The 24,198-nt window shown below is 43.5% G+C and overlaps 1 protein-coding gene across 11 annotated transcripts in view; it reads left to right on the top strand.

Annotated features, from left to right (window-relative positions):
* Positions 1-24,198, top strand: part of LOC118157205 (adhesion G protein-coupled receptor L3) — a 212,123-nt gene that overhangs the window by 164,389 nt on the left and 23,536 nt on the right. For 6 of the 11 annotated variants that reach the window (XM_035311461.1, XM_035311464.1, XM_035311463.1 and 3 more), the window contains 3 exons: positions 17,350-17,518; positions 20,289-20,414; positions 22,909-23,005. In XM_035311461.1, the coding sequence (XP_035167352.1) occupies positions 17,350-17,518; positions 20,289-20,414; positions 22,909-23,005 (392 nt within the window). Of the gene's footprint in view, positions 1-13,855; positions 13,883-17,349; positions 17,519-20,288; positions 20,415-22,908; positions 23,006-24,198 lie in introns of all 11 variants that reach the window. The other 5 variants (XM_035311459.1, XM_035311460.1, XM_035311462.1 and 2 more) reach the window with 1 other exon arrangement.

The following is a 24,198-nucleotide window of genomic DNA, read 5'->3' on the forward strand; positions in this document are numbered from 1 at the left end:
ATTTCAGGTGCAGCGTGTGATAAGATGGGGAGCCGGCTAATTAAGAAAACCATCTAATGAACTTCAGGAGGAAATTGTTGGTGTCAGTGCTTTAGTGCACCTCCAGGAAAGAAGTGTGTTGTGCAATAATGCTGCTGGAAGCTGGTTGTCCCTTCTCTTCCATGACAGGAGCAGGAGAAGAGGCGAGCTCAATAGGAAATGACTGAATAGCACAGTTGCAGGATGATTCTCAGCAAGTTATTGTTGTTAATGCTGAGCTGCTCTTGCAGATGTTGCTTTAATTCAAAGTAGATCAGTTTCCCCTTTAAAAACTCCCCAGCAGGCAAGGCTCACTGTGCCACTGGCATACCATGCCATGGCATAGTCTTTGGGGAGAAGTTTTTATATCTTAGGCTCAGCTTCTTGCTGGAGGGCTGGAAGGAAACGGGACCAGCTCCCTTATAGATGCAGGAGACCTGGTCTTGCAAGTATGCAGACACAGCTGAGTGAGTCTGTGATTTTGTGAGTTCAGGGACCTGCAGGGTGTTCATCTGCCGTGCTTGTCCCTGCCCGGCTCGTGGGCAGGCTGCTCTGTGGTGTGTCGCTGTTTCTCCTGCCGTCACTCAGCTGTAAGACAGAACTGGAGGAGCAGTCCCTCCTGGATGTCCAGGACTGAGCCCAGCATGACAGTCTTTCATTCGTTTCAGACAGGCTTGGGTGAGGCGCTAAAGGAATGGTCCATTTAATAACGCTTGGGACTTGCAACATGACTACTCGTCACGCATTAGTGCTATGGGGTTGTGTGCTGAAACAGCCTTTCTAAGGTTACCCACACAAAATCTGTCTAGAAAGCCATTCAGGATGACATTTAAATTAAAAATTGGGGAAAAAAAATCAACAAAAAAAAAACCACCAAAACCCTTATAATTAAAGCAGAGATAATAATTGCCTACTGAATAATCTTGCTTGTGCTAATCTGTAGTATCTTTGTTTAAAATGCCAGGAATTTATACAACCAGTTATGTCAATTACCATGTCATTGTAAAATATTTTATAGGTTCCTTGGCAGATGAGTGTCTATTCATGATTTGACTTCATTAAATCATTTTGAAAACACAAGCAATTAAAACTCTTTAAAGTGTGTTGCTGATACCCTTCCAAAAATTTTGCTTCATTACAAATGATTTTTCTTTTTTTTTTTTAAAGAGAGAACATTAAGTAAACTCAGGAGGACCCGAAGCTCAGCTGAAGTTTATCAAAACAAGATTTTCAGAAGTGACTTGATTGCAATTTATGAAAACCTAAGCAGAAATTAGATGTTTAAGTTTCTAAATCAAAGTTATGTGTTATTGCACTATCGGATATACTTGAGTTAGGGGAAGGTGCAGATTTTTAACAGAGAGGGGAATTTACCTTTTTGAGATAGCTTTCCTAGAGATGTGAGGGACTCACCATCTCCAGAAATCCTTTAGGTAGGATCATAGTCTTGTTCTAGGCAAGAACAAGATCTTCCTAAATCTTTTTAGAGTTGACCGCAAAGAGCCTTTCTGAGCTTACCTCTGTGGCTTTACAGGGTTGGTCAAAATATACCCAGATCTCTTTCTCTGTATGCACGTTGCCTTCAGTGGCTCTCAGGGTGGTTCCAGAGCATTGGATCTTGTCTTGTCAGTTTGTATTAAAAACAAAACAAACCAAACCTAGGGCCTGGATTGGAGGGCCCCTTGCTGTGATCTGCATCTGACAGCTTTACGGCACACGGGGAGCTGAATGGGAGTTTGTTCTCCCAGTTCATTTCCTAGCGCTGCTCTGTGTTGGGCTGTGGCGAAGCTCTCGCAACATAAATCCTGAGCCAGTTCAACAACAGCAAAATACTTGATTCCCTGTGGCAATGTAAAAATAAAGGCCATAAAATATTTTAATAGGCTGTTAATAAGAGCTCCTGCAATCTGGTGCTTGCCTATGTCACTTTAAAGGTTAGAAATACATTATGAAGTATAGAAAATAGAGAGCCAAATAACTCCACTTAAATTAATGAACTTGATAAGGGATCGGGTGTCACCTGGGATACCTTTAATTACTGCACCAACAGAAAAGCCATTCAAAGGGCAGTGCCTGAACCAGATGCTGTGCAGCTGAAAGATTTGTAGGCACTGTGCAAAGTTGTAAAAATAAACTTCCCTAACCTTCAGGAACAGGCTCTGTATTATTGTGCCAGCATGGGAGAATCTGACATTCCTGCAGTGGAGCGCTGGGTACCTAGGGGTTACCCAGCAAGAGATTCCATGAGTAAATAGCTGGTTTACTTTTTACCCACGTTAACTTTTCCAGCTTAGCCCAGCACTTTGGGGAAGGACAAATCTGTTGTTGGGTAGGCACACTAAGTACGTGGGTACTTCTCCACTAGGAGAGCATCCTGCGTGTGTCAGGTGGGTACTGAGCCAATTCAGGGGGTAGTACCCCCTAAAAGAGTGAGGTTTCTGTGCCAGTCCTGCCTTGCAGCCGTGTGGTTTCTCACGGCGGGGTTGCACTTTCGGAGGGAGAGGCTTCATTTTGTTTGTATTTCCATATCAGACATTCCCGTGTAGTGGGGAGATGTGAGCTTGTGTATGTGCTGTTCAGCTTTGCAAGGGTTTCTGTGCCAGCTGCTGACACCAGGAGGGCAGACTAGATGCCATTTCATGATAGGTACTGTCAACAGGATCTTTTGAAACAGAAGGGTTTGATTTCTGCCTTCAGTGCATTTAAACAGAAATGTTAAGAGCTCAGCCTGGGTAGGGATCTGTTCTGCCTTTTAAAGATCACTTCTACATGAAGCAGCGCAGAGGACACCGACAAGGCTGCATGCATGGATGGTGCACGTAGCTTTTGACCCTGCCTCCTCAGATGCTGAGTGGGAGGGAAGATTTCCTCCCAGCCTTTTCCAATGGCCGTTTCTAGGTTGGAGTTGTTTTATTCAGCCAGTGTGCTGAGGTCGAGGCCCACTGTGGCCATCACTCTTTCTTCTCTTTGTGGCTTGTCGGCAAGCACAGGCTAGCTGAAATGGATAGCAGGGAGGATCCTTCAGGCTTTGGTAGCTCTGTCAGCATCATCTGTGTCTCCCTTGTGGCCCATCTGAGAGTATAACTGGGATGTGAATGGTCCACGAGGTTGCTCACAAACACCAACTGATCCACCATCAACAAAGGTATCTGGCAATGTGTTGTTTTGGAGTTTTAGTTCCTGCAGCTCTTCCGAACCTACGAGGAAAGCGTGCTGCTGATAGGAAGGCAGTTCTTCCAAGCCAGGGACATGCCAGCTTTCTGGATGGTGAGAGCCTGCTGTGCCACTTGCATCTGTAGCCTGCGAGGTGGAGGCTGTAGGCATGTCGGTACGGTGTTGATGCACCCTTGTTAGCAGATGGCTCCTCGGGAAGACATGTCACCAGCTGGAATACTTTAGACCAGCTGTGAGCCTGTTGTACCGGAGGTTGCTGCTGTGTGGAATGATTTCTGGAGTTGAGCAGCTCTGAGCTTTTCCTTCACACTTTGCCATTGTGCCGGGTAGATGTTAGATGTGTGAAATGTCTCAGACTGTTGGGGACGGGAGTACACTGCATCTTTTTTATATTCACATTCCTCTAAGAAGCCTTAATGTGACAAAGGAGAATGCATCTGTATGTGAATTAGTCCAGCACGGCTGTTAAGTTTTCCATCCATCAAATCCTTTTGGGTGCAAAGGCACGTAGCTTGCTGGACTGGGTCCTCACACGTCAGATTTCATCCGACCTGGAGCAGATGCTGCAACATGACAAAGCATCCGTATGTCTCCTAAGTCTTAACCCCATTCTCTGTGCAAAATGCAGGATCAGTGCAGTGCTTACATGAAAGCCTTGTTCTGCAGCTGTTTAAATACTGCTCATTAGAGTCATCATTAGGGTTTTAGCAAAGGAACAAAAAAAAAGATGGGCTACACTGATCCAGACATGTTCTTCACCATGTCTGCTGAAATCTGAGGTCCTCTCTCTGCTGTGTGGTGCACAATGTAGGGCTTGTTAATTAACGAAATGGCAAACTGGTAGAAAATTGGGTAGGGAGAACAGTTATTTAGTTAATAAAAGGCAGGTCCTATAGGCAGCTTAGAAGTATTCATCAGTGTGGCTGGGACACTGCCATGCCTGGAGTTACACAGGAATCCCAGCTGATCTCCAAATGCCCAGAGGGGAGAGAGTGAAACCTGCTTTCTCCTAGCAGAGACCAGAAGCCCCTCTTGCTGTTCCTTACAGATGCAATCTTCCCTTTGAAGCTCCCGCAGATGCTTTTCCCTCTTCCCTCTGCTGCCTTGCTGCGGTGAGGTTTGTTAGTCTTTCCCGCAGCTACACGAGCCTTCCTGACGTCCTTCTGCACTGCAGTATGTAGCAGTGAGATTTTACTTTATTTACTTTGGAAGGGTGACACGTAGGCTTTAGCTGCTCAGCACAGTTACAAACCCACTAAAAAGAAGGCAGGCAGCAGAGGGCTTTGTCATCTCCCTCCTCTTTCGTCTCATTCAGGTGGGTGTATTGTTTTAGGCAGGATATAGCTTGGCTTGTGCTGAGGCCACCAGGATGCTCTTTAGAAAGGAAAACTTGTGGGGACCCTTTCAAAGAGGAGTGGTCGGGCTGTAGTCCTGGGCTTGTAGGAAAGGCTTGTCCAGTGCAATAGAAACGTGCCCCAAAATCATCCAGGAAATGCAATTTTCTTTCTTTCTTTCTTTCAGACAGGGATATCCAGACTCTTAGCTGGTAGTTCCTTTTGTTTCGAAAGTGTCAGTATTAATTAGGGGCCTTGTGATAGTTTAATCCTAGCATTAATCGCTGTGCTCTTCTTGCAGTTTTCTTCCCTCTTGTGTAAACGTGCTCCCATCTCTTTTTCTTCAACAATAGGATAAGCACTCCATCAAAAAAAAAAAAAAAAAGAAATTTCCTTCAAAATGTACTTATTCTGAACACGCAGAAAAGAATGTTTTCTGGTATTGTGGCTGGATTCACAAGAACACATGCTGAAATCCTATTAACGTGGATGATGCCGAAATGTCCAGCACTTCAGAAATCAGTCCCTCCCCCCTAGCCTCCAGGTAACCAAAATGAGCCTCCCCAGGCTCACCAGCTGCCATGGGAGCCTCTAATGGTCTGAGGCTCAAGGCACACGGCCCTGATTTAATGGATAAATAAAAAAGTATATGCTCTCCTCGGTTTCTGACTCGAAGAAAGCTGAATTGTCTCAGCTAACTTCAGTAATTATTTTCTCTCTTGAATTTATTCCACAGTGAAAGGCCACGTTTCTCATCTGCTAGTTGTCCTCCGAGGAAATACAGCCAGTAGCCCCGTGGGCTGTCATAGGCTCCATCATTGAAAACCAAGCTCAGGAGGAGGTGCTGGGCGAGGGGAAATACCCGTTTGTCTGTGTCCAAAAGCACAGAGAAAAGCAGGTTACCCTGCTACACTGTCCTGCTTGAGGATGCATGTTATTCAGAGAGGAAGACACCAATGCTGAGTGTCTAAAGCAGGCATTTGGCCTCCGTGACTCACAGGGCACCCCTTCGCAGCATATTCAGGCCTGATTTTCGGAAGCACAGAGCTCTAGTAAGAGATAACAACAATGAGGAGGGTACACAACTTCACTGTCAACACCATTTGGAGTTTACAGCAAGCGTTGAGTTGGTAGACCTTTCTCTTTTTTTTTTTTTTTTTTCCTTAGAGCCTCAGCTCCCAAAATAAACAAGACTCACACCATGCTCCTCTATTTTTTTTTTCTTTTTTTTTTTCTTTTTTTTTTTTCCATAGGAGTCTCTTGCTCACAGGCCTACAGAGATAAATCTGAGAATGTGCGACCTAAAAGCAAAAATCAGGAGCCAAATGCAAAGACTCAACATTTAATATTGCTGTATAAAACCTCACATAGCCAAATCTGGGCTCTTTTAGGGAGCTTGGCCCAAGCACAGGGAGGAGAGGGGTGAGGGAAGTTACATGCTGCAGACCAAGCCTGCCGTGCTGGAAATTATGGTCAGGTGTACTACAGCATCAGACACAAAAACGAGAAGCCCCTTTTCCAAAATGTGCCTCCTTTTCAACTTTACAAACCATTTCCATATCCTGCTCTCCCCATATGTTGTATGGGTGTAAGTGATTATCTGCTCATTTTCTTGCTTCTCAACATATGTATTTTATTTAAAGAGACATGACTAATTCCATCCCCCAGATTAGCTTGTTGTTACAGTCCTGCAGTTTTTCTTAAGTCATAAAAAACTCCTCGAGAGTTAGGTATAAAATTTAAACTAAAGGTTAAATAGAACTTCCAAAAAACATCTGCAGAACTGTTTAAATGAAATCTTTGATTTAACGCAGCAGTATTGTGCTGGCAGGAACAGAGGTTTACCAATCTCATTTTATTTACTCAGCTGATTGAAATGCAGAAAAAGTAAACATCCTGGGTTCGGTGCAGTGAGGAACGAGTTAGATTTTCGAAAACGCAGGATTCCTTATCCTGTGGTAGGAAGAGCTTGCATTGCTGGTGCAGACAAATCATTTGTGGAGGGTATCCTTTTACTAAAGAAAGATTAATTGGTGCTTGTAGCCATTTTAAGAACAAGTGAAACTAGGGAGACAGCAAGGATTATTTCATAGTTTTTCTATTGAGATTTAGTCGATTCACCTATCAGTTTCTGGATTTTTTTTTTATTTTTTTATTTTTTAAGACGCCATAACTTGGATATAGTTTGTGATGCCAAAGGCTCTGGAACTGAATATCCCATTGGATTCATACAGGGGGCTGGACTTGCAGAGCACTTTAATCTTTCATTACGTCTGGGTTTGCGGCTGCCTGGGAGTGTGCAGCGAGGATGCAGCACCGTGTAAGGCTCCAGCCCTTGGGAGCACGCCCAGCACAGCACCTGGGTGTTGTAGTGGATGCAGAAGGCCCAATCCTGTGTGTTCAGCATTCTCGATCCCCATCAAAGAAAGAGCTGAGGGTACGTGGCAAGTGACAGAAGGGAGGTCGTGAAGAGCAGCAGCCAGGGCAGTAAGCAGGGAGAGGGGATTAAGTGCACCCGCACTGAACCCCGTGCAGATATCAGGTGTGTGTGTTGGCTGGAGTGGTGCAAGGGACAAGGTACAAAGGGTTTGAAACACAAGCTGCAGAATACAAACAGTTACAGGAACCACAGTGAACCTCTGTTAAACATGACCTGAAAACCCTGACTGGTGCCTTACCAGTTACTATAACTTAGAGTGTTAAATAATATAGCAGTGCCCGTAAAAACAGCCCTTCTGTTAAAATTTTTGCATAGCCCTACTAACAAAGTAACAAGACAACCTGAGTGGGCAGTTCAAGAAGGTTGCATTGAAAATCTCTACTTCCCTGCCAGCTGTGCTGTGTGCTGCAGTTTTGGACTCTTTAACTTCTGGGGACAGCGGGCTGGGAGCACAGCAGCTCAAGGGATGCCTTTCAGGGAGGGATCATCTCTTTATTTATATATTTTTATTATTACTATTATTATCTTTTGTAAGCATGGTCAAATGATCTGTGTGCTTCTGAAAACAAGGCACAGCTTTTTCTCTCCCTCCCAAAATCTACCACCGCACAAAGTTTAGGAGCTCAGGCTATGATGTTTATTTCCGATATGGCTTTGAGAGCTCTTCTCCATTAACACCATGCCTTCATCAGCCCAACGGTTGGCTTCTTGTCTTCCTGGCTTTGGGGCAAGAAAGCACCGTGCTTTGTAGTCCCCCGGTTACCTCAGTGGTATTTCTATATAGCCTTCATCTGCATCTCTCCATAGCAAACTTTGAGCAGGCAGCCTAAAACAAACCCAGAAGAATCACTTAGAGAATCACAGAATGAAGTATTTACGAGCTTCCTACCAAGAGAAGATATAACACATTTATATTTTGTCAGGGCGTGGAGTGTGTGAGCACCCTGGAGACAGAAACCCTGCTTATGCTGAAAAACCATCTGAGACTGTATTTCCGTGTGCCTTTCTTGCCCACTGGTGTCGATTGAAGCATTGGATTTTGTTGTTGCTGTCCCAGGTTTTTTTTTTTTTTTTTTTTTTTACAGCATGGTTTGGTTAATATCTGACTGTTTGGGCTTTGGGTTTTGCTTCTTTATCTGTGGCTTTTGTGATGGCTGTGTTAATGTTGCCCAGTGATTGGAAAGCACTAATCTTTCCACTGACACGTGTCATCCTCCCAGAATTTGGAAAAAAAAAAAATCAATCAGCGGTTATTGATCTGAGAGAGTGTTCTGGAAGATATTAAATACCTAAGGTCTTTCTGTGAACCCATAAATCATGATTATTGTTTTAAAAGGCCATACATTTTAAGTATTTTGTCAGCAAGCCCTGCTGGTGCTGTTTGTGAAATACAAATGTGTCTGAAGGCTGTGCAGAATCTGGATCGTGTGGAAACAATCAGATATGTGGTTACACATTAGCGTGTTTTGAATAATCATGGCATGCCTTTGCAAAGCTAGGAGGAAGGAAATAAACAGGGAAGGCAATTCAGAGGGTAATTAATTACTTACAGAAAATTAGGCGAGCTTAACAGAATTGCTCTTTCCAATTGCAATAATTAAGAACAAATCTCAGAAAGCAGGCCATGACTTCCCCAGGCAAGTTGAGTGGGAAAAGGGTGATACTTCTGCCTTTGACAGAGAAAAGCAGACATAGCCCACCCCACATCATGCAGGGCCAAGGGAAATTTGGGTTCATTTGTCCAAATAAAATCTTCAGAGCTGCTGGTGGCACATCCCTGGTGCAGATGGGATGTCTGGTGGCCACACGTGCCGTGGAGGGTCCATAGCTGATGACACAGCCCTTGTGTGCTCATCATCACTTCCCTAGGAAGGGTGAGAGGATTTGTGGCCTGCAGGAGTTGCCTGGCATCTCCCTTCTGCCAGGAGGTAGGACCCCGACCTTTACAGATTTCCAAGGAACATAAAGCCAGGGGTTTCTTCTGCAGATGAAGCTGAAAGGCACACGGCTCCTTGCGCGAACAAGTCAGTCTTCCTTCCAAGCAAGACCCAGAAATGAGCACCAGTGGGCTGGGGGGAAATGGAGGATGGAGACTTGTCAAAGACGGGGAAGCAGCCAAAAGATGAGGCCCAGGAGTTATTTCTTGGAAGCCTGTGTGATGTCAGGGAAGCCTGCATCAGCAGCCTAAGGAAGGTGCTTAGGAAAAGGTTTGGCTTCATGCCACCTACGTGGTAACTTTGTCACCAAATGTGAAGACAAATCCTTTAAGCACTCCTTTATTGCTTGCTATTGATTTTTCTCAACGTGAAGATGCTCCTCTGCTAATTAGCGATGAACTCGTTTGTTTTATGAGGGCAGTTCTGGACTTCCCAGCTACTTCCTGTAGATTTTCAGAAGTTCAATAAATCAATTGTTTGTAATCCTTGAAATTAAAAAAAAAAAAAAAGAGAAAAAAAAAAGAAAAAAAAAAAGAAAAAAGGAAGAAACAAAAAAACCTCCCTATTGCTTCATATTGGCAGACAGCAGGGAGGCACAATAGCACACGTTATTTTGTGTCTCGTACTTTTCTGCGGGAAACATCTGTCTCTGTACTCTATTTGTGCCATATTAAAATGAATTCCACAGGTCTTTCTGAATGTGCTAGAGGGTGCGCATCATCCATCTATTTTTATTTGGGTTTCATCGCTCATAACAGCTACTAAAGGTCCTGTTCACTGTGCATTCACTTTGGCATTTTTCGCTTGTGAGCCAAACCATGTATTTCGGGGCCTGAGCTCTGAGTCCACATGCTTACTCCATTCAGGCCTTTTCCTGATATGAGAGAAAAATACTGATATGAGGGAAAAATACTTCGACTTGTGAAAAGAGCGATAAGATAGAGTTAGATGAAGTTAAACCATAAAGGGCTGAGTAAAACAGTAACATGTGAAGTCGATTGGTTACGTAGGTTTTATTAGAGGTGTGTAGTATTACAGTAAATGTGGCTAAAAACTACACTTTTTAAACAAACAAACAAACAAAAAGCTTTTCAAAATGTACAAAGAATTCTTTTATTCTTTTAAATGAGAGTTGCATAGCTGCTTTTTGATAACAGCCATTGTCAGTTCATCAGCTTTTTAAGATGAATGTAAAGGTAAATTCTTGCCTTACTGTTCCTGCTTCCAAAAAATGAAGGCTTTAATAATCCAGAGTGATGCTAAACTACCTGTGTGGAAGTGGTTTGCACTGTAATATATAACTTACAGATTATCTGTGCCCCTGTATTGAGCTGTCTGTGTATATTCTGGCAATTCGGTCACCTTGTGTCAAAAAGGTTCATGCTGGGGTTTTAGAAAGACAGGCAGCTCAAAGGAGACTTCCAAGCTTCTGTCTTTTCTGTGTGTTGAAAACAGCCCAGGTTGCATTAGTTTTGAAATTTCTTAAGCATCCAAACAAGGACATAAGTAGCTAATATTAGCAACGTTAAAAGTCTGTATTGATCTGGAGATACCACTGGAACATGGGAAGTAATATGAACAATCCTTTCTCATAATTTACAACAAAAGTGCTTAGGGAAAATGAAAGACATCTTACTTAAATAAGATTTTAAAAGAGTTTTACATGATGTGTAATTAACCTTACGAAGTCTTTGCCCCAAGGTAATGTCAGGGCTTTTTTAAGATTAGAAAATGGATTAGGTATTTCTGTGGATTGGTAGGCCATGCACTATCCATCATCTGGGTTGCGAAGAAACACAAGGGAAGGAAGGTAAGATTTGCAGAGTTACAGGGATAATACAGCTACTGAAGATCAGCTTTTTAACTTCAGGTATTTGAAAGTAAAGCCCCCAACTAAGACATTATTCAGATTTCCTCCTTAGTCATTAGAGAAGGGCAGTTCTTCAAGGAGTGGCAAAGTCTCACCTGCCTTAAACACCTAGTCTTATACGGGATAAGTTGCAATTTGGGGGTGCCAATCTCCTGCTAACTGTGAAGAGATCAGAGCTATGTAGTTAAAATTGAATGCACTGAATCCCGTGGTTACCACCAGGAACTGGAAAGAATTTATCCCCATCAGTTCTGGAGAAACCATTTTATCTCCAGCCTCTCAGGCTGTTTTAGGCTATGTTTTCCAAGGATTTATGCTTTGGCTATTATTTGCTTGCACTGTTAGTAAACATAATCTCAGTTTTCCAGTTAGCAGCTACATTTTCCCCTGAGCTAAGACCGTTCCAAGGCTTTTCTCTCATCTAAGTGATGTTTTTAAACGTGTTGCAGATAATAGCACTGTATTAATGCAGCGTTGATAGGTTTCACAGATTTTACCTGGAAAAAAATATACATTCTGGAGTAACTTTTGTCAGACATGAATTGTTGCTAACACAAGAGTGTTAGCTCTTATGACATTTAACTTGGCAAAATGAAAAGGAAGGATCTGTATTTCATAAGGAATATCAGAGACTAAGTCCTACAGGCCATATGGATAGAGATGTGAAGTGTTTGGGAGTTAAGTGTTTGAATGTCTCACTTCTTTAGGCACCTGCATGCTTTGGGCAGTGGGTCCTAGGCACATCCATATCCAAATGGGGTGGAAATGGGGTACAAACTGCTTGGGTGTTTTTGACAGTTCTCTCTAGAGCTGCTTTGAAGTGTTATCCTCAAGCTAAAAAGCAATCCAAGTTGAGTGATTTTGTGTTTTGTCTGTACAAAGATGAAGCAGAGCCTTCAGTTGCCTTGAAGAAAGGCTATTGCAGTTCACCAAATGACTTTGCGAGGGAGAAAAAAATCCTCTGTCACTCCTCCAAAAAAAAGTCACTCCTCTGCAGGGCCATCGTTTTGGTGGCTATGCACAGAAATTATATGGGACATGCATGGGTATCTGCCACAAGTTTCCATCCATTGAAGGCACTTCATTAGGGTTACGCAGCATGTCTGTAGCTGAACCCAGAGAGGAGCCCCTAGTCCCTATTTTCTTCTTGTGCTTTTTAAATACCAATGGCTTTTCTCTGTTCCTGGCGCCTCCAGGGATGCACTGCAGGCACAAAGAGCACACTGCCTCAGCCCTAGGTGCTAAGCCAAAGGAGCTGAGCTTTTTTTTTGGCTTGGAAGTGGGGACTCGGTTTCCTGCATCAAGCCACCTCCTCTGCACTCATTTATCCCTCCTGATCAGCACGGGCTGAAGCATTTGAAGGGAATTTATCACTGAATTAATACTTCCCCAGTGCAACAAGACTATCAAGGTGTGCTTTGTGCTTTCCTCATGTGTCATTAGATACTGTTATTGAGGCTCAGCTCTCATTCTGTGCATTGGCATGCCCATTTTCTGAGCACAGAGATGAGTGCAGGGCACAGGAACAGTGGATACAATGCCTTTGTACCCAGACAGAAGCGGTGCAATTCAGTTGTGTGGGATGTGAGGCATTCATTGCCATGGGGTAGCTTGGATGTCCTCACAGGGCTGGCAGATAATGACACAAGATCTAAGGCATGCAGCTTTCAGCATGGCAGCAGATGAGTGGAGGAAAGCCTGCAGGGACGGCAGCCTAGGAAGATGAAAGGGTGGTTGGATGCTGGAGCAGAGCTTTGGGGATCTGTCAGTGACTGGCGAGGATGAAGGCAAGTTCAGTCCCAGGAGGCTACAACAGCAGTTGCTTGAGTAGTTGTCCCCCATGCTATTTCCTCCTGCAGAAGAGCCCTGTAGAAGCCAGGCGTAGATTTAGGTACCAGCTTGAGCAAACCAGCTCATATGTTCACATCATAATACAATTAACTATTTTCCATGAAGCTCTGAAAGATGCTTATGATCTCCTTACAGCCTACATAATGCCGTTTTATTCTGCAAGGCTATTGCCCATCTACTTGTTTCTCACTGCTCAGAAGGGGGCTAGGGTAAGTGTAGGGTAAAGGGTGGCCAGATCAGCCCATTCGGTGATTTTCCCTATTCTTTCCCAAAGCCCCTGAGTGACCATGCTAGGGTGAAGCTGGGAGCAGCATCACTGCCTCTTCTGTCTCAGCCAAGGACAATGCAGAAGGTGTCCCTACATGGCTTTAGCTATTGCAAGGAGAGGAAAAAAAAAAAAAAAAAAGCCTAATTTTGGAGATACCTGGTGTCCCTCTCGGTCAAAAATTACTGCTGAAGATCATTCAGCTTCATCCAGCTTCTTTCTAACTCTAATATGAAATGAACATACTGAGCCAGCCTCTACCTCTGGCACCCGTGGTGCTGCTGCCATGGATCACCATGTCAAAAGCACTGGGCAATGAGGGGAGAGAGGGCCTGGGAGGTGGTCTGCCCTCTACACTCATTGTACATCAGCCATCCTGCAGGCAGGGACAGGCCCAGGGTGCAGCTAATTTTGTTGTCCCCATGGTGGCAGAAAGTTGTTTGGAGTGGGACACAGGCTGCTCCTTCACCAGTGGCAGCAGGCTTCTTTGCTCTGCTGAGTCCTCTCTTTGTCCTTCCCTGTGAAATGGGAGTAAATAGGTCATTGGTTTCTGTCTTCAGGCTTTTCGAAGATCCTAATGCCGTTATCTCAAAAAGAAGATAACGCTGTAGTCTGGCTCATAAGTCAGCAACTTGGGAGTTACGCTTATAAAAAATAAAAAGCAATAAAGAGGTTCCTGTAATACACTACAGTGCATCAGATGGAGAGCGCTGGAGGTGCAGTGAAGTTTTGCCATCTGAATGTGTGCAAGCTTTCCATGGTGGCTCTGCGGGAGTTTCAAAGCTAGTTTTCTCCAGAGAGATTCGTTTTGTGTGTACCAAGCACACCTGATGTGGTTCTGCCTTCGGTTTTGGTGATGGCTGGTGGGAGAAGGCGGGGGGGGGGACTAGCAGCAAGCTATATTCTCTATACGTCGTTATATTTCTAATGTTGGTGTTCTTGTCTTTATGTCTACGCATTCTTTAGCTATGAGGATAACAGACCCTTCATCAAGTAAGAATGACCTGAATGGCTGATAAATTTCATTTATCAGTGTGGTCCCATGAACCAGCTGTCAGATCAATATTGAAAAATCATTAAAGCTTCTGTCATTCACATTTGAGGCAGAAGAGCAAACTGTGCAGGAAAATGGCCAGGCATACAGCTAACATGCAGAGTAAATGTGCTGCATACGTATCGCCAGCCAGTTGTCGCTGTATTGGCTTTATATTCTTTGATTGGGCACAACTTGAATTCAAGGTGAATGTTCCCAATTAATCTTGTGTCGTACAGACTTGTTACACCAAGAGCAACCTTCCAGTCCACTGTGCTCTAGCCCTGAAAGTGCTTTATGACAATGTAAATACAGAAGTAAATTTTAAAAGAGGTACACGGGTGGTACTCCACACGATTCACATTCTGGTTAATGGGTGCAGTGCTTGCTAATCTGCATTCAGTGCACAGTCTCCTTACACATTGGAGTACCCAATTGTCCCTAATTGTACGCCTCCAATTTTCAATTATACCAGAACATGATGGTTTTATTTCCTTATTGCTACAAAATTGCACCTTAAGAAAAGAAAAAAAATAAAATCCAACGGCAAGTCTGTACAAAGGAAAAAGCAAAAACCACAAGCCACACCAAAACAAAAACAAAAACGCCAAGCAAGCCAAAAATGCCTAGAAATCACGTGCCTTAGGGCATCCGTGCTTTTTCTCCTGCAAACAAAAAGTAAAGCACAGTAGCACGAAAAAGAAGCAGATGGACTTTGCAGTAGACTTTCAGTTTGTTCTTCTGGTGAAGAGTCCTTTGTGTCCATTCCTGCAGCATCATTCACACATTCTCTTTCATTGCTTGGTTCTTTTTTCTGCGGGTGTGGGACGGACCCATTCCAAGTAATCTCCATGCCCTCTTTATCTCCAGGTCTGTTTTCTGAAGCACAACCCTGTATCTCGTACAGTTTGCCCTGTTGAGGGTCTTCTAACCCAAAGATTCCTTTCCATCACTGAAGGTAGCATATTTCCACTCTCGTTGCTAAATAACTGTTTCACTCCTGCGCACTGCTGCAGCCAAAGGCTCTTTGAGCGGGTTCAAGAGCTGGCTACACTTCAGGGCAGCATAGTTTTGTCATGTCCTGTGGATCAGCTTTGAAAGACACTATCCATGTAGGAACCTTTTAATCACGGTGAGAAGGGGGAAGAAAAAAAAAAACACAGTGTTTTCCACTTCATTTATTTTTGTTTGTTGGTTGTTTATTAAGGAGAAACAAAAAAGATTTGTACTTTAAAAATTGGCCTGCAATTAAGATGATAATGTGCTCTCACTGATGGTGGAATCTCAGGGAGAATAATAAACCAAGTGGCTAAATCTGTAAACTTCATCTAGTGGCTACCTTCCCGAAGTGTTTTGAGAGTGCATTTTCAATTTGCATCATGGTAAATATTTATTAGCAGGATTGACTGGAAATGCTTCAAAGGAGCTGTTCTGGTCTGATAGATACATAATAGTGATTTTTAAAGAACTGGCTAAGGAAGCGGTTACCTTAGGGAGCTCTGCTGGTCGTGTGGTTAAATAATACATATTTTATAACCTTCAGCAGAAGACATAATGCTGTATTTTCGTTCTAATACCTAAAGAAAAACAACAGTGAACACTCATACGACATCAGTATGATTCTGTTTGTGACAAGCCCTGCTAAAAGCAAGAGGATTTGAAGCTGCAGCTGCCATAGAGGCTGTCAGCCTGCCCTGCACACGACTTCTTTTTCCCCTAAGCTGCTGCTGCCTTATCTTTCTCTCCCCTGCCCCATGCCCTGCTTAGCAGACTAAAACCCAAATATGCCCAAACTCCAAACATGTTTCTAGGAGGCTGAAGTGTCTTAGTGAGTTAAAATTTAGGCAGGTTGTTTGAGCCCTTTTGTAGCACCCTTGGCTGCTTCGGGGCAGGCAAGGAAGCAGAGTTATCAGTTGGCTGCAGGCTTGTCTGCTCTGGGGAACCGAAGGGTTACATGGCAAGGAAAGGGAGCAAAGAATGGGGATGACTGATGGGTATCACGGCTTTCATTTTTATGATTTTATACCTGTTTATGCCAGGGGAAGAGAGAAGAAAATCAAGGTCATGAGGGAAAGGGCAAAGGGATGCTCACAGCGCTGCTTGCTATGCAGCTGTGCTACCCAGCTGGAAGTTGACTCTGTCCTCTATGCAGCAGCTATTCCCTTATAGCCGTAGGTAATTTAGCAAGTGGAAATTAGGTGGGTGGTTAGGAGCAGGACCCAGTCCCCCTCTGTCCCTATCCTGCTTGTCACTCTTTACCTCATGTCCTGGAACTGGAAGATTAGCCTCTGAGAAGTTAATTTAGCACATGGCTAACTGTTATTTAGTACGGTGACATGGAATGCTTCTCCTGCCATCTCAGCTGGGCTTAAAGCTTGCCTAAAATCCATTAAAAACAACAACAACAACAACAAAAAAAAAACATGCAGCAGCCATCCCTCGTCCCTGGCTCCTCCGACTGTCCTTGGCACCTCCAAGGGGGAGCCAGGCACCATTTCCCAGAGGCGCAGCAGAAGGACAGTGGGACACTGCCTCTGCTAGCAGAAGGTTGCTGGGAGAAAGCAAGTCAAAATCACAACCTGCCTGTGTTTGCTTGAGGAATGTTTTGGGCCAGGTGGTGGCTGCCCCCCTGCTCACAGATGCATCCTGGGGCGGAGCAAGCAATAATTTTAGTTTTGCAGCTGATGTGAAGTAGGATTGGCACTCCTTTTCTCAGGGCAGCAGCTGCTGTTGGAGCAAATGTGGTGTGTGAGTGCACAGATGTTTGTATATATGTATTTCCCTCATCACACGGTGGAAGAAGTGTGAAGCAGGGTCACAGAGAACCTCCTTTGGAGGAGCTGATCTGGCAGGAGGTGAGGGCTTGCCCACCTGCTTGTCGTTGTTTGGCTCACAGGCATATGGGAGACTAGCTAAAAGACAGCAATAAATGTGTCTTGGTGCTAATGGTAAAGCAGCGAGTCCAGCTGGCAATCCTGCCCCAGTGAAACCAGTGGACACTAAAAAAGTGACATTTAGAGTTGTTTTGGTTGGTTTTTCTTTTTTTCCTGCCATGTACAGAACCAGCATCTACATATCATTTACATAAGCACTGCTTTTACATTAAAAAAAAAAAAAAAAAAACATCAACAACAAAAATCCAGAAACATTGCAGATACAAATATGCTTTGGTTATGATAAATTTCCATGCTCATAACATTTCCATTTCTGTATATTTCCTCAAGCTTGAAGACTTGTAAACCGCATCCAACTGAAGACAAAAATCCCTACAACTCATATTGATATGCTATTTTCTTTTTGCTGAAACCACAGCCAAAGCCTTCCCTGTTTGCAGACATGTGCCTTCTTTTGTAGACAAAAAACCAATCCCTTTCTTTCCCTTTTTTTTTCTTTTTTCTTTTTTTTTTTTTTTTGTTTCTCCTAATAGGTCCTGGGTTATAGGTGCAATAGCTCTACTCTGCCTATTAGGACTGACCTGGGCGTTTGGACTCATGTATATTAATGAAAGCACAGTCATCATGGCGTATCTCTTCACCATATTCAATTCTCTGCAGGGAATGTTTATATTCATTTTCCATTGTGTCCTCCAGAAAAAGGTAAGACAGACGGTTCCCAGTGGCAAAAGCGGTGGTAATGGTGTGTTTTGTTGCCTAACAACCGCAGCGTAACGTTATCTGTGTGCCCTCAATTCCTATCTAGCAGATTTGTCTCTCTGCACCTAATAAGGGTGGTATTTAGGCTGGAAAGCTGCAGGTGCAGGGGGATGAGGTGGTAAGGAAGGTATGTGGCGATGAGCGTGGTGGAGGCAACACACGAGGCAGCTCATGGTTTGCGGGGCTTTACGGTAGCAAACCTGTAGAAGGGCTTTGCCTGCCCTCAGGCAGGTTCTCCTTTCCCGTGTGCCAGTGTGAGTGACTTCACCGGCATCCAGAGGATCCTCATGTGGCTGAGCGCTCTCACAGCAGAATGAGGCTTTCCATCTTCATTCGGGCCCTGCAGGAAATCACCCCTTTCTGCAGCAGTACCTTCTGGGGAAAGCATGTACTAGGGACTGCTTCCCCTACTCTTTTAAGAACTGAAGCACCTATGCTCTGCAACAGTTCATTCGACTTCACATTGCTTGGTCCTGATGGGGGATTTTGAAAATCTTCCTTGAAACAAGCGCACTGAGTGCTTCTTGGTGGAGCTTGAAGTATGCCCCAATTAACATTTGCAAGATAACAGTGGAGTAACTTAGGTAAACTCTGATTTTTTAAAAGAAAAAAAAAGAAAGAAAGAAAAAGAAAAATTGTTGTGTATATATACATCAAACTTACAGCCTCTGGCAGTCAGCAGTAAATATTTTTAAGAACCATTTTATTCTCCACTGAAATTTGGTAGTGCAGAGCCCTCCCAATCTGTGCATGTCTGCTGATAACTTTTGATGTACGTCGTGGTTTCAAAGGCCAGTTTCTTCATCCAAGATGAACATAGGGAAGAGACATGGATACATCCGGGCCCCAATTTCCCAGTGTGACCGGTGGCTTCTGCTGGAATGGCTTACTGGGAAAAGTCCGGGCCGGGCTGAGGTCTGTTCTTCACCCAAGAGCTTCAGGCTTTCTCCTGCATCACACGTTTTCCTATAGCCTTGAATGGGAAGTGAGAACTGGCCTTGGAGAACAGCAACGAAATTCCTCAGAGCAAGTGCACTCTGCAAGTGGTGCTTCTGGGAGGATTTGCAGAGCTATATGAAAATACCATTTTTGAATCTGAAGACTTTTGTGTTTCAGAGTTTTGCTGCATGCCATTTCATCTCAGATTTGTGCAATTTAAAGCTTTAGCTAGATGCAAATGCTGATGATCCTAAAGCATTTGACAAGAACGTTTCCAGGCAGGATGATAATAAGAATGTAGGAAGCTTCACCGGTGCTGATTAAAACTGCAGGTGCCCCTCTGACAAGGAGCTGGAATTTCTGCACCATTCTCACTTTCCCACCCTCTCACCTCCAGCCTGCCTCGCAAAGGGTCAGTCCCTAGCATGGCATCCCAGCACGGCACTGTACTCCTTGCCTATCGGGGTGCTCGTTTGACTCTCAAAACCCATGCTCCCTTCTCCCTCAAGCCAGTCTGCACTCTTAAACCATCCCCGATGACTGTGGGATTGCTCCTGATTTATGGCTACATAGAGGGGAGGAGAGTGCAGCCAGTACCTGGCTGTGGGGGGATGCATCTCTCTGATCCAGGAGCTGAGGGAGGAATTATTTGAGAGGAGAAAAAAAAAAATCCTTTCCTTTCCTATCTATCATGGACTAGAAAATCAGCAAAAAAGCTGCAGAGAGGCAAGCAGTGGGTGGCTAATTAAAGCAATTGAATTATTTTCCCTCAGCAAAGGATTGATTAGGCACTCGAGCATATTGGGCACTCGTGGTATTGTGTTTGTCTCAAGCGCTTAAGGAAAAGCCTAATGAAAAAGCTGTAATTTGCTATTTAAACAGTTGTTTCACAGAGTTTTCAAATGCTCATAGACGGTCTGGGGAAATTTCACAGCTCCAAGTAACCTCAACTGGTGTTTTGGACAGGCATGTATTTATTTTTTTTTCCCCATCAATGGGCAACACGACCGGCTTTTGACTTTTCAGTGAAGTCTGCTCATTTTCAGTCAAGTCCCATCTGCTTTCTGGGTATGGTTGCCCATCAAGATCACACATGCTCAGACCTGCAGCTTAGCTCCTGCCCTGGCCCAGCTCAGTGTAGCTCCCAAGAAGATGGCAAGGCTTTATTCCAGGTGAAGAGCTGCCCAGGTCTGACTGCAGTGCCCATTTAAAACAACACTGGCTTGTGCAGTGCTGTGGCTCCAGCCATCCCTACAGCCTGGGAATATAATCACTAGGGATGCTGGCTGTACAGTTTCCTCAAATTTCAATTCGACTGAAAGAAACAAAATAAAAAAAAAAAAAAAAATCAATAGCTTTCATATGTTTCTTTTGGAATTTTTTTCTTCTTAGTCCCTTGCCAGAAGCAATAACTTCTAGTAGCTTGATGAGCCAATATGCCAGTTTACATGAAATATATGAGGATATTAATTTTCAGTCATAAATAGTGTATCTGTAGTTTCTCCAGTGCTCCTTTGATGTGCCTCAGAGGTAGCTACAACCAACTGGTGTCAACAAGCAGCTTTGCTGCATAAAAGCAGTTCCTTATGCCGTCGTAAATGGTGAGCTAACATGTTGGGAGCATTCAGCTGCAAGGTGTGATGGGCTTCTTCCCTGCAACAGCTACCGTTTTAATGAACCACCAAGGAAAAATCAGGGGCTGTGTTGAAAATCTGAAGGCTGTGGGTTGGAGGAGGAGCTGCCTGCTAACCACCATTACTGTTTCTTTGGCTAGGTACGTAAAGAGTATGGAAAATGCCTGCGTACGCATTGCTGTAGTGGGAAAAGTACAGAGAGCTCTATTGGCTCAGGAAAAACCTCGGGGTCACGGACACCTGGAAGATATTCCACAGGCTCACAGGTAACCCACACTTCTTGTGCACATCCCAGCGCTTGGCACTCCTACACCAGTATCGTTCGTGTCGGGTGGGAAGCTCTTCTCCATGCCTCACCCTCCCAGATTGCAGCAAGAAGCTGCCTTAGAGCTATCCCCAGCACATTGCCAAGATTTCCCTCCTTCACAGACCTGAATTCAACATGATTGCTTCTCTTGGGATGTGATGGCAATTAGTGCCTCTCCAAGAACTTTCTAAGTAATTGCAAGGAGAACAAAAAGTCCAAATTTGCCTCCCAGAGGCAGGTGAGTGCTCATAACCTGAGCTGCACTGCCTGCTTTCCATGGAGATCAGGAGCTGGGAGCATTTTGTTAGCTTTGTTCTACATCCTGGCATGTCCCTTAATTGCACATCTGAAGGTTCTTGTCACTGCTATTGCCATGTACAGGAATGATACAGTAACAAACAAGTATTTTTCTTGCTAGAAAAGGACTCCAAGAGTCTTGCAGCCCTTCACAGTGAAAGGCTTTATGGCATTCAGTGGTTTGATCAATTCCGTTGCCTCACTCGATATTCCTCAGTTTATAGATCTGTTAAGAGAATCCACTGGGGCCAGATTATTTTACTAAGTCACTGGATTTTTTATGTTCTGGTCATCTAAATTTTGGGGTTTGTGTAGATTGTACACTTAGTAATTTTCAAGCTAACTTGTACACACAGATACAGATTTATGGAAGAACAGTTAATATAAAATGAAGAAGCTTACTTCTTAATCAATAGGACCCAAACACAAATTTATTCAGTATTACTAATGGAAGTAATTATACATGACAGTTCAACTATTAAATTATGAAAGACATGCAGCGAATAACAGTCTATAACCTCCCAGGAAAACATAATGTGTGATTTATGTCTTGGAGCAAATTGTTATTTATTTTCTATGGCTTCCAAGATGTCACCCAAGAGCTCCACTTTGACATTTACTTAGGTTTGGATGTTATGCAGGGAAAATAGCAGCGACAGAATATGGGGCTTCTCCCCAGTAGGCCATCAAATCCTATAGTAATCAATAATGTACAGCAATAATGTATCCAGTAACATTTAGGTGGGTGATTTCAAAGCCACTGGCAGCAACCCCCTTGTTGCAAAGGAGTTTTGAAGTACAGAGGCAGATTATTTTCCATTTAGAGGCTTGTCCTTGGAAAGGAGGGAAATGCTTGAGTCCTATCACAGGCACATGAAACCTCAAAGAGTGGATGGAGATCTGTGTTGTTGAGTACATCTGACCCCTAACTAATGACTAGAAAATTCTAAGAGGAGCAAAACTCATTAGATCCTTTTTTACCTCTGAGAAGCACTTAGGATACAGAATAATTAATCCACATGTATCATGTCAGAGGAATACAATAGATTAAATGTCCAGGTGAAAAATAATTGCTATAAAAGTGCATGGGCTGCATGTTACATTGTGGTTCCATTTCTAGAGGGCTAATGTGTGATTAGGAGATGCCATTAATACATAGTTAACGAGGAGAGCAGGACACACTTTCCAGCTGTGACCACATGAGTACACCATGGATGATTTTGCATGGCTACAATTCCATTACAGGGAGCACTGTCTTGTTAGCTATTACAAAAAACATGGTCTGTCACAGTGGCAAACAGCATTCTGGATCCCCAGGACAGCCTAGCAGCACTTTCACACAGCCATGGGATGCATCGATCATAGTCTCTGAGGGGAGGTGAGCCCCCTTGGCAAGGGGCCTGTAGTTGGACCACTCACGAGATGTGTGTAGCTGACTTTTTGATTTTTTGCAAGGTCTACATGGGGAAGAGCAAGACAGTAGTGTAAAAGCCATGGAGGTAGATGCTTCACTGTATATCTAAGAAACAAAACAGAAGGCCAGGACATTCAGGACACTGTTTCCCCAGCAGCAGAAGCTATACCACAGATGGCAAAATCAACACACTTTTCAGTAGGGGAACAGAAGTTATTCATTTGTGGTGGATTTTTTTTTTACCTGTATTCTCCAATATGGATCGTACCTGTAGAAAACTTCCATTCATTCAGGAATACCAAGACACACACCAACTGTTCCATTACACTTTGCAAAAAATAGACACAGGCTACGTGAGGTAATACAGGAAGCGTGCATGCTTCCATGTGTAAGTTATTTTTCAGTTATTGGGTGCTATATTGGTAAATCTGTAGCTCGTGTCGGTCTGGGTTCATCTCATATGAGATTTCTATTGCTTTTTTTAATTAAGATGTAAGCAATCCGAGCAATCCTATTATGCACATCTTATTTGAGGTAGGCATTTGTGTTATGAAGTCAGGCAGGCAGTGTCTGGTATACACGAGGCGGGTTATAATGAAACAGCAACTGCTTGCTTACAGCTGGATAGAAACAAGTCTCATCCTGAGCTAGACATGCCAATAGCCATCTTTAGTGAGGCAGAAAGAAACCTATCTGCAGCTGCTAAAAATTCATTACCTGCTGTGGTTCAATCCCTCTTCAGAGCCGGATTCGTAGGATGTGGAATGACACAGTTCGAAAGCAGTCCGAGTCTTCCTTTATTACTGGAGATATAAACAGTTCAGCTTCACTCAACAGAGGTAATTATAAACTATTTTTCTTATCTCTAACTCTTGTGATGGCTGTAATGAGTCTAAAATATATTGTCCCTTTTTTCCCCTCTCCTTACCTCAGATGGCATCAGACCCTATTCACTCACACAAGAAATGTTACGTTATTAAGTGGGAGGAGGTTTTGTGGTGGTTGTTTCCTGTTTTATTTTCTTTCTCTATTTTTACATACGCATTTTTAAGAACTGTCATTTCTGGAAGGGAGTTAGGAAGAGGAAAAAAAAAAAAAGTGGAAAAAAACCCTCCACCTTCCCCCAGACAAACTCTGAGTGCCATAAGTTGCTGAGGTGTTAGGCCTCATTGCTGGCGGTGAAAATGGGCCATCACAGTACTGTACAGCCTGTGTTAAGCATCATAGACATTGTGATTGCCTTGGGTACATAGCAGTTCTGTCATCTCTGTGGAAGCAAAAATGAACAGCAGAGCACATACGTAAGAAAAACTGTGTGCTTGGAACAAAATGGTCTGTGTCGATGTTAATACCTAGTCTGAAGAACTGACTAACGTGAACTTTACAGACATCTGTGGAGGAAAGGCTATCAGAGAAGTACAGAAATAGAGGCATGACAAACAAAATGTGGTGCCTGGCACCAGAGGAAATCTGAACAGCTTTTTTTTTTTTTTTTTTTTTTTAAGAAAAAAGTCTTTTCAGTGAGTTATGGGAAAACAACAGTATGGGAATACCAGAAAAAAAAAAAAAGCCTCAGAGATTGGTTTGTTTCACCTCCAGTGCAATTACTTTAATGCTCAACTTTGAGAAACTAGATGCCAAATTCTGCTTTTAGTGCCCACCCACTTTATGTTGGAATTAAGAGGGGGCAGAATTTGAGTCACTGGGCCCACCTGTTCTCTCGTGACGGTGAAAATCGAAAGTATTTGCAGTGCTGATGGTCAGACTGAAAAGCTCAACTGAAAATTGAACTGGGACTTTGGTTCTATTTCAATCTTTATTCACCCATTATTTCCACTGATTTTAGGGCAAGTTTGGTCTGTGTAATAATATAAAGATAGGCTTGAAGGATTTTGACTGTGCTGTTAGTAGCATTGACAACTGAGTGCTGGGGAATTAAGGATATATGATTAATTTCTCTGAACACTACATACATTGCCCGAATCAGTGCAAAGGGGAAGGCAGTGTGGTTAACATGGAGGTTATTTTATCC

This window comes from Oxyura jamaicensis (assembly GCF_011077185.1).
Source record: "Oxyura jamaicensis isolate SHBP4307 breed ruddy duck chromosome 4 unlocalized genomic scaffold, BPBGC_Ojam_1.0 oxy4_random_OJ72816, whole genome shotgun sequence".
NCBI classification, from domain to species: Eukaryota; Metazoa; Chordata; class Aves; order Anseriformes; family Anatidae; genus Oxyura; species Oxyura jamaicensis.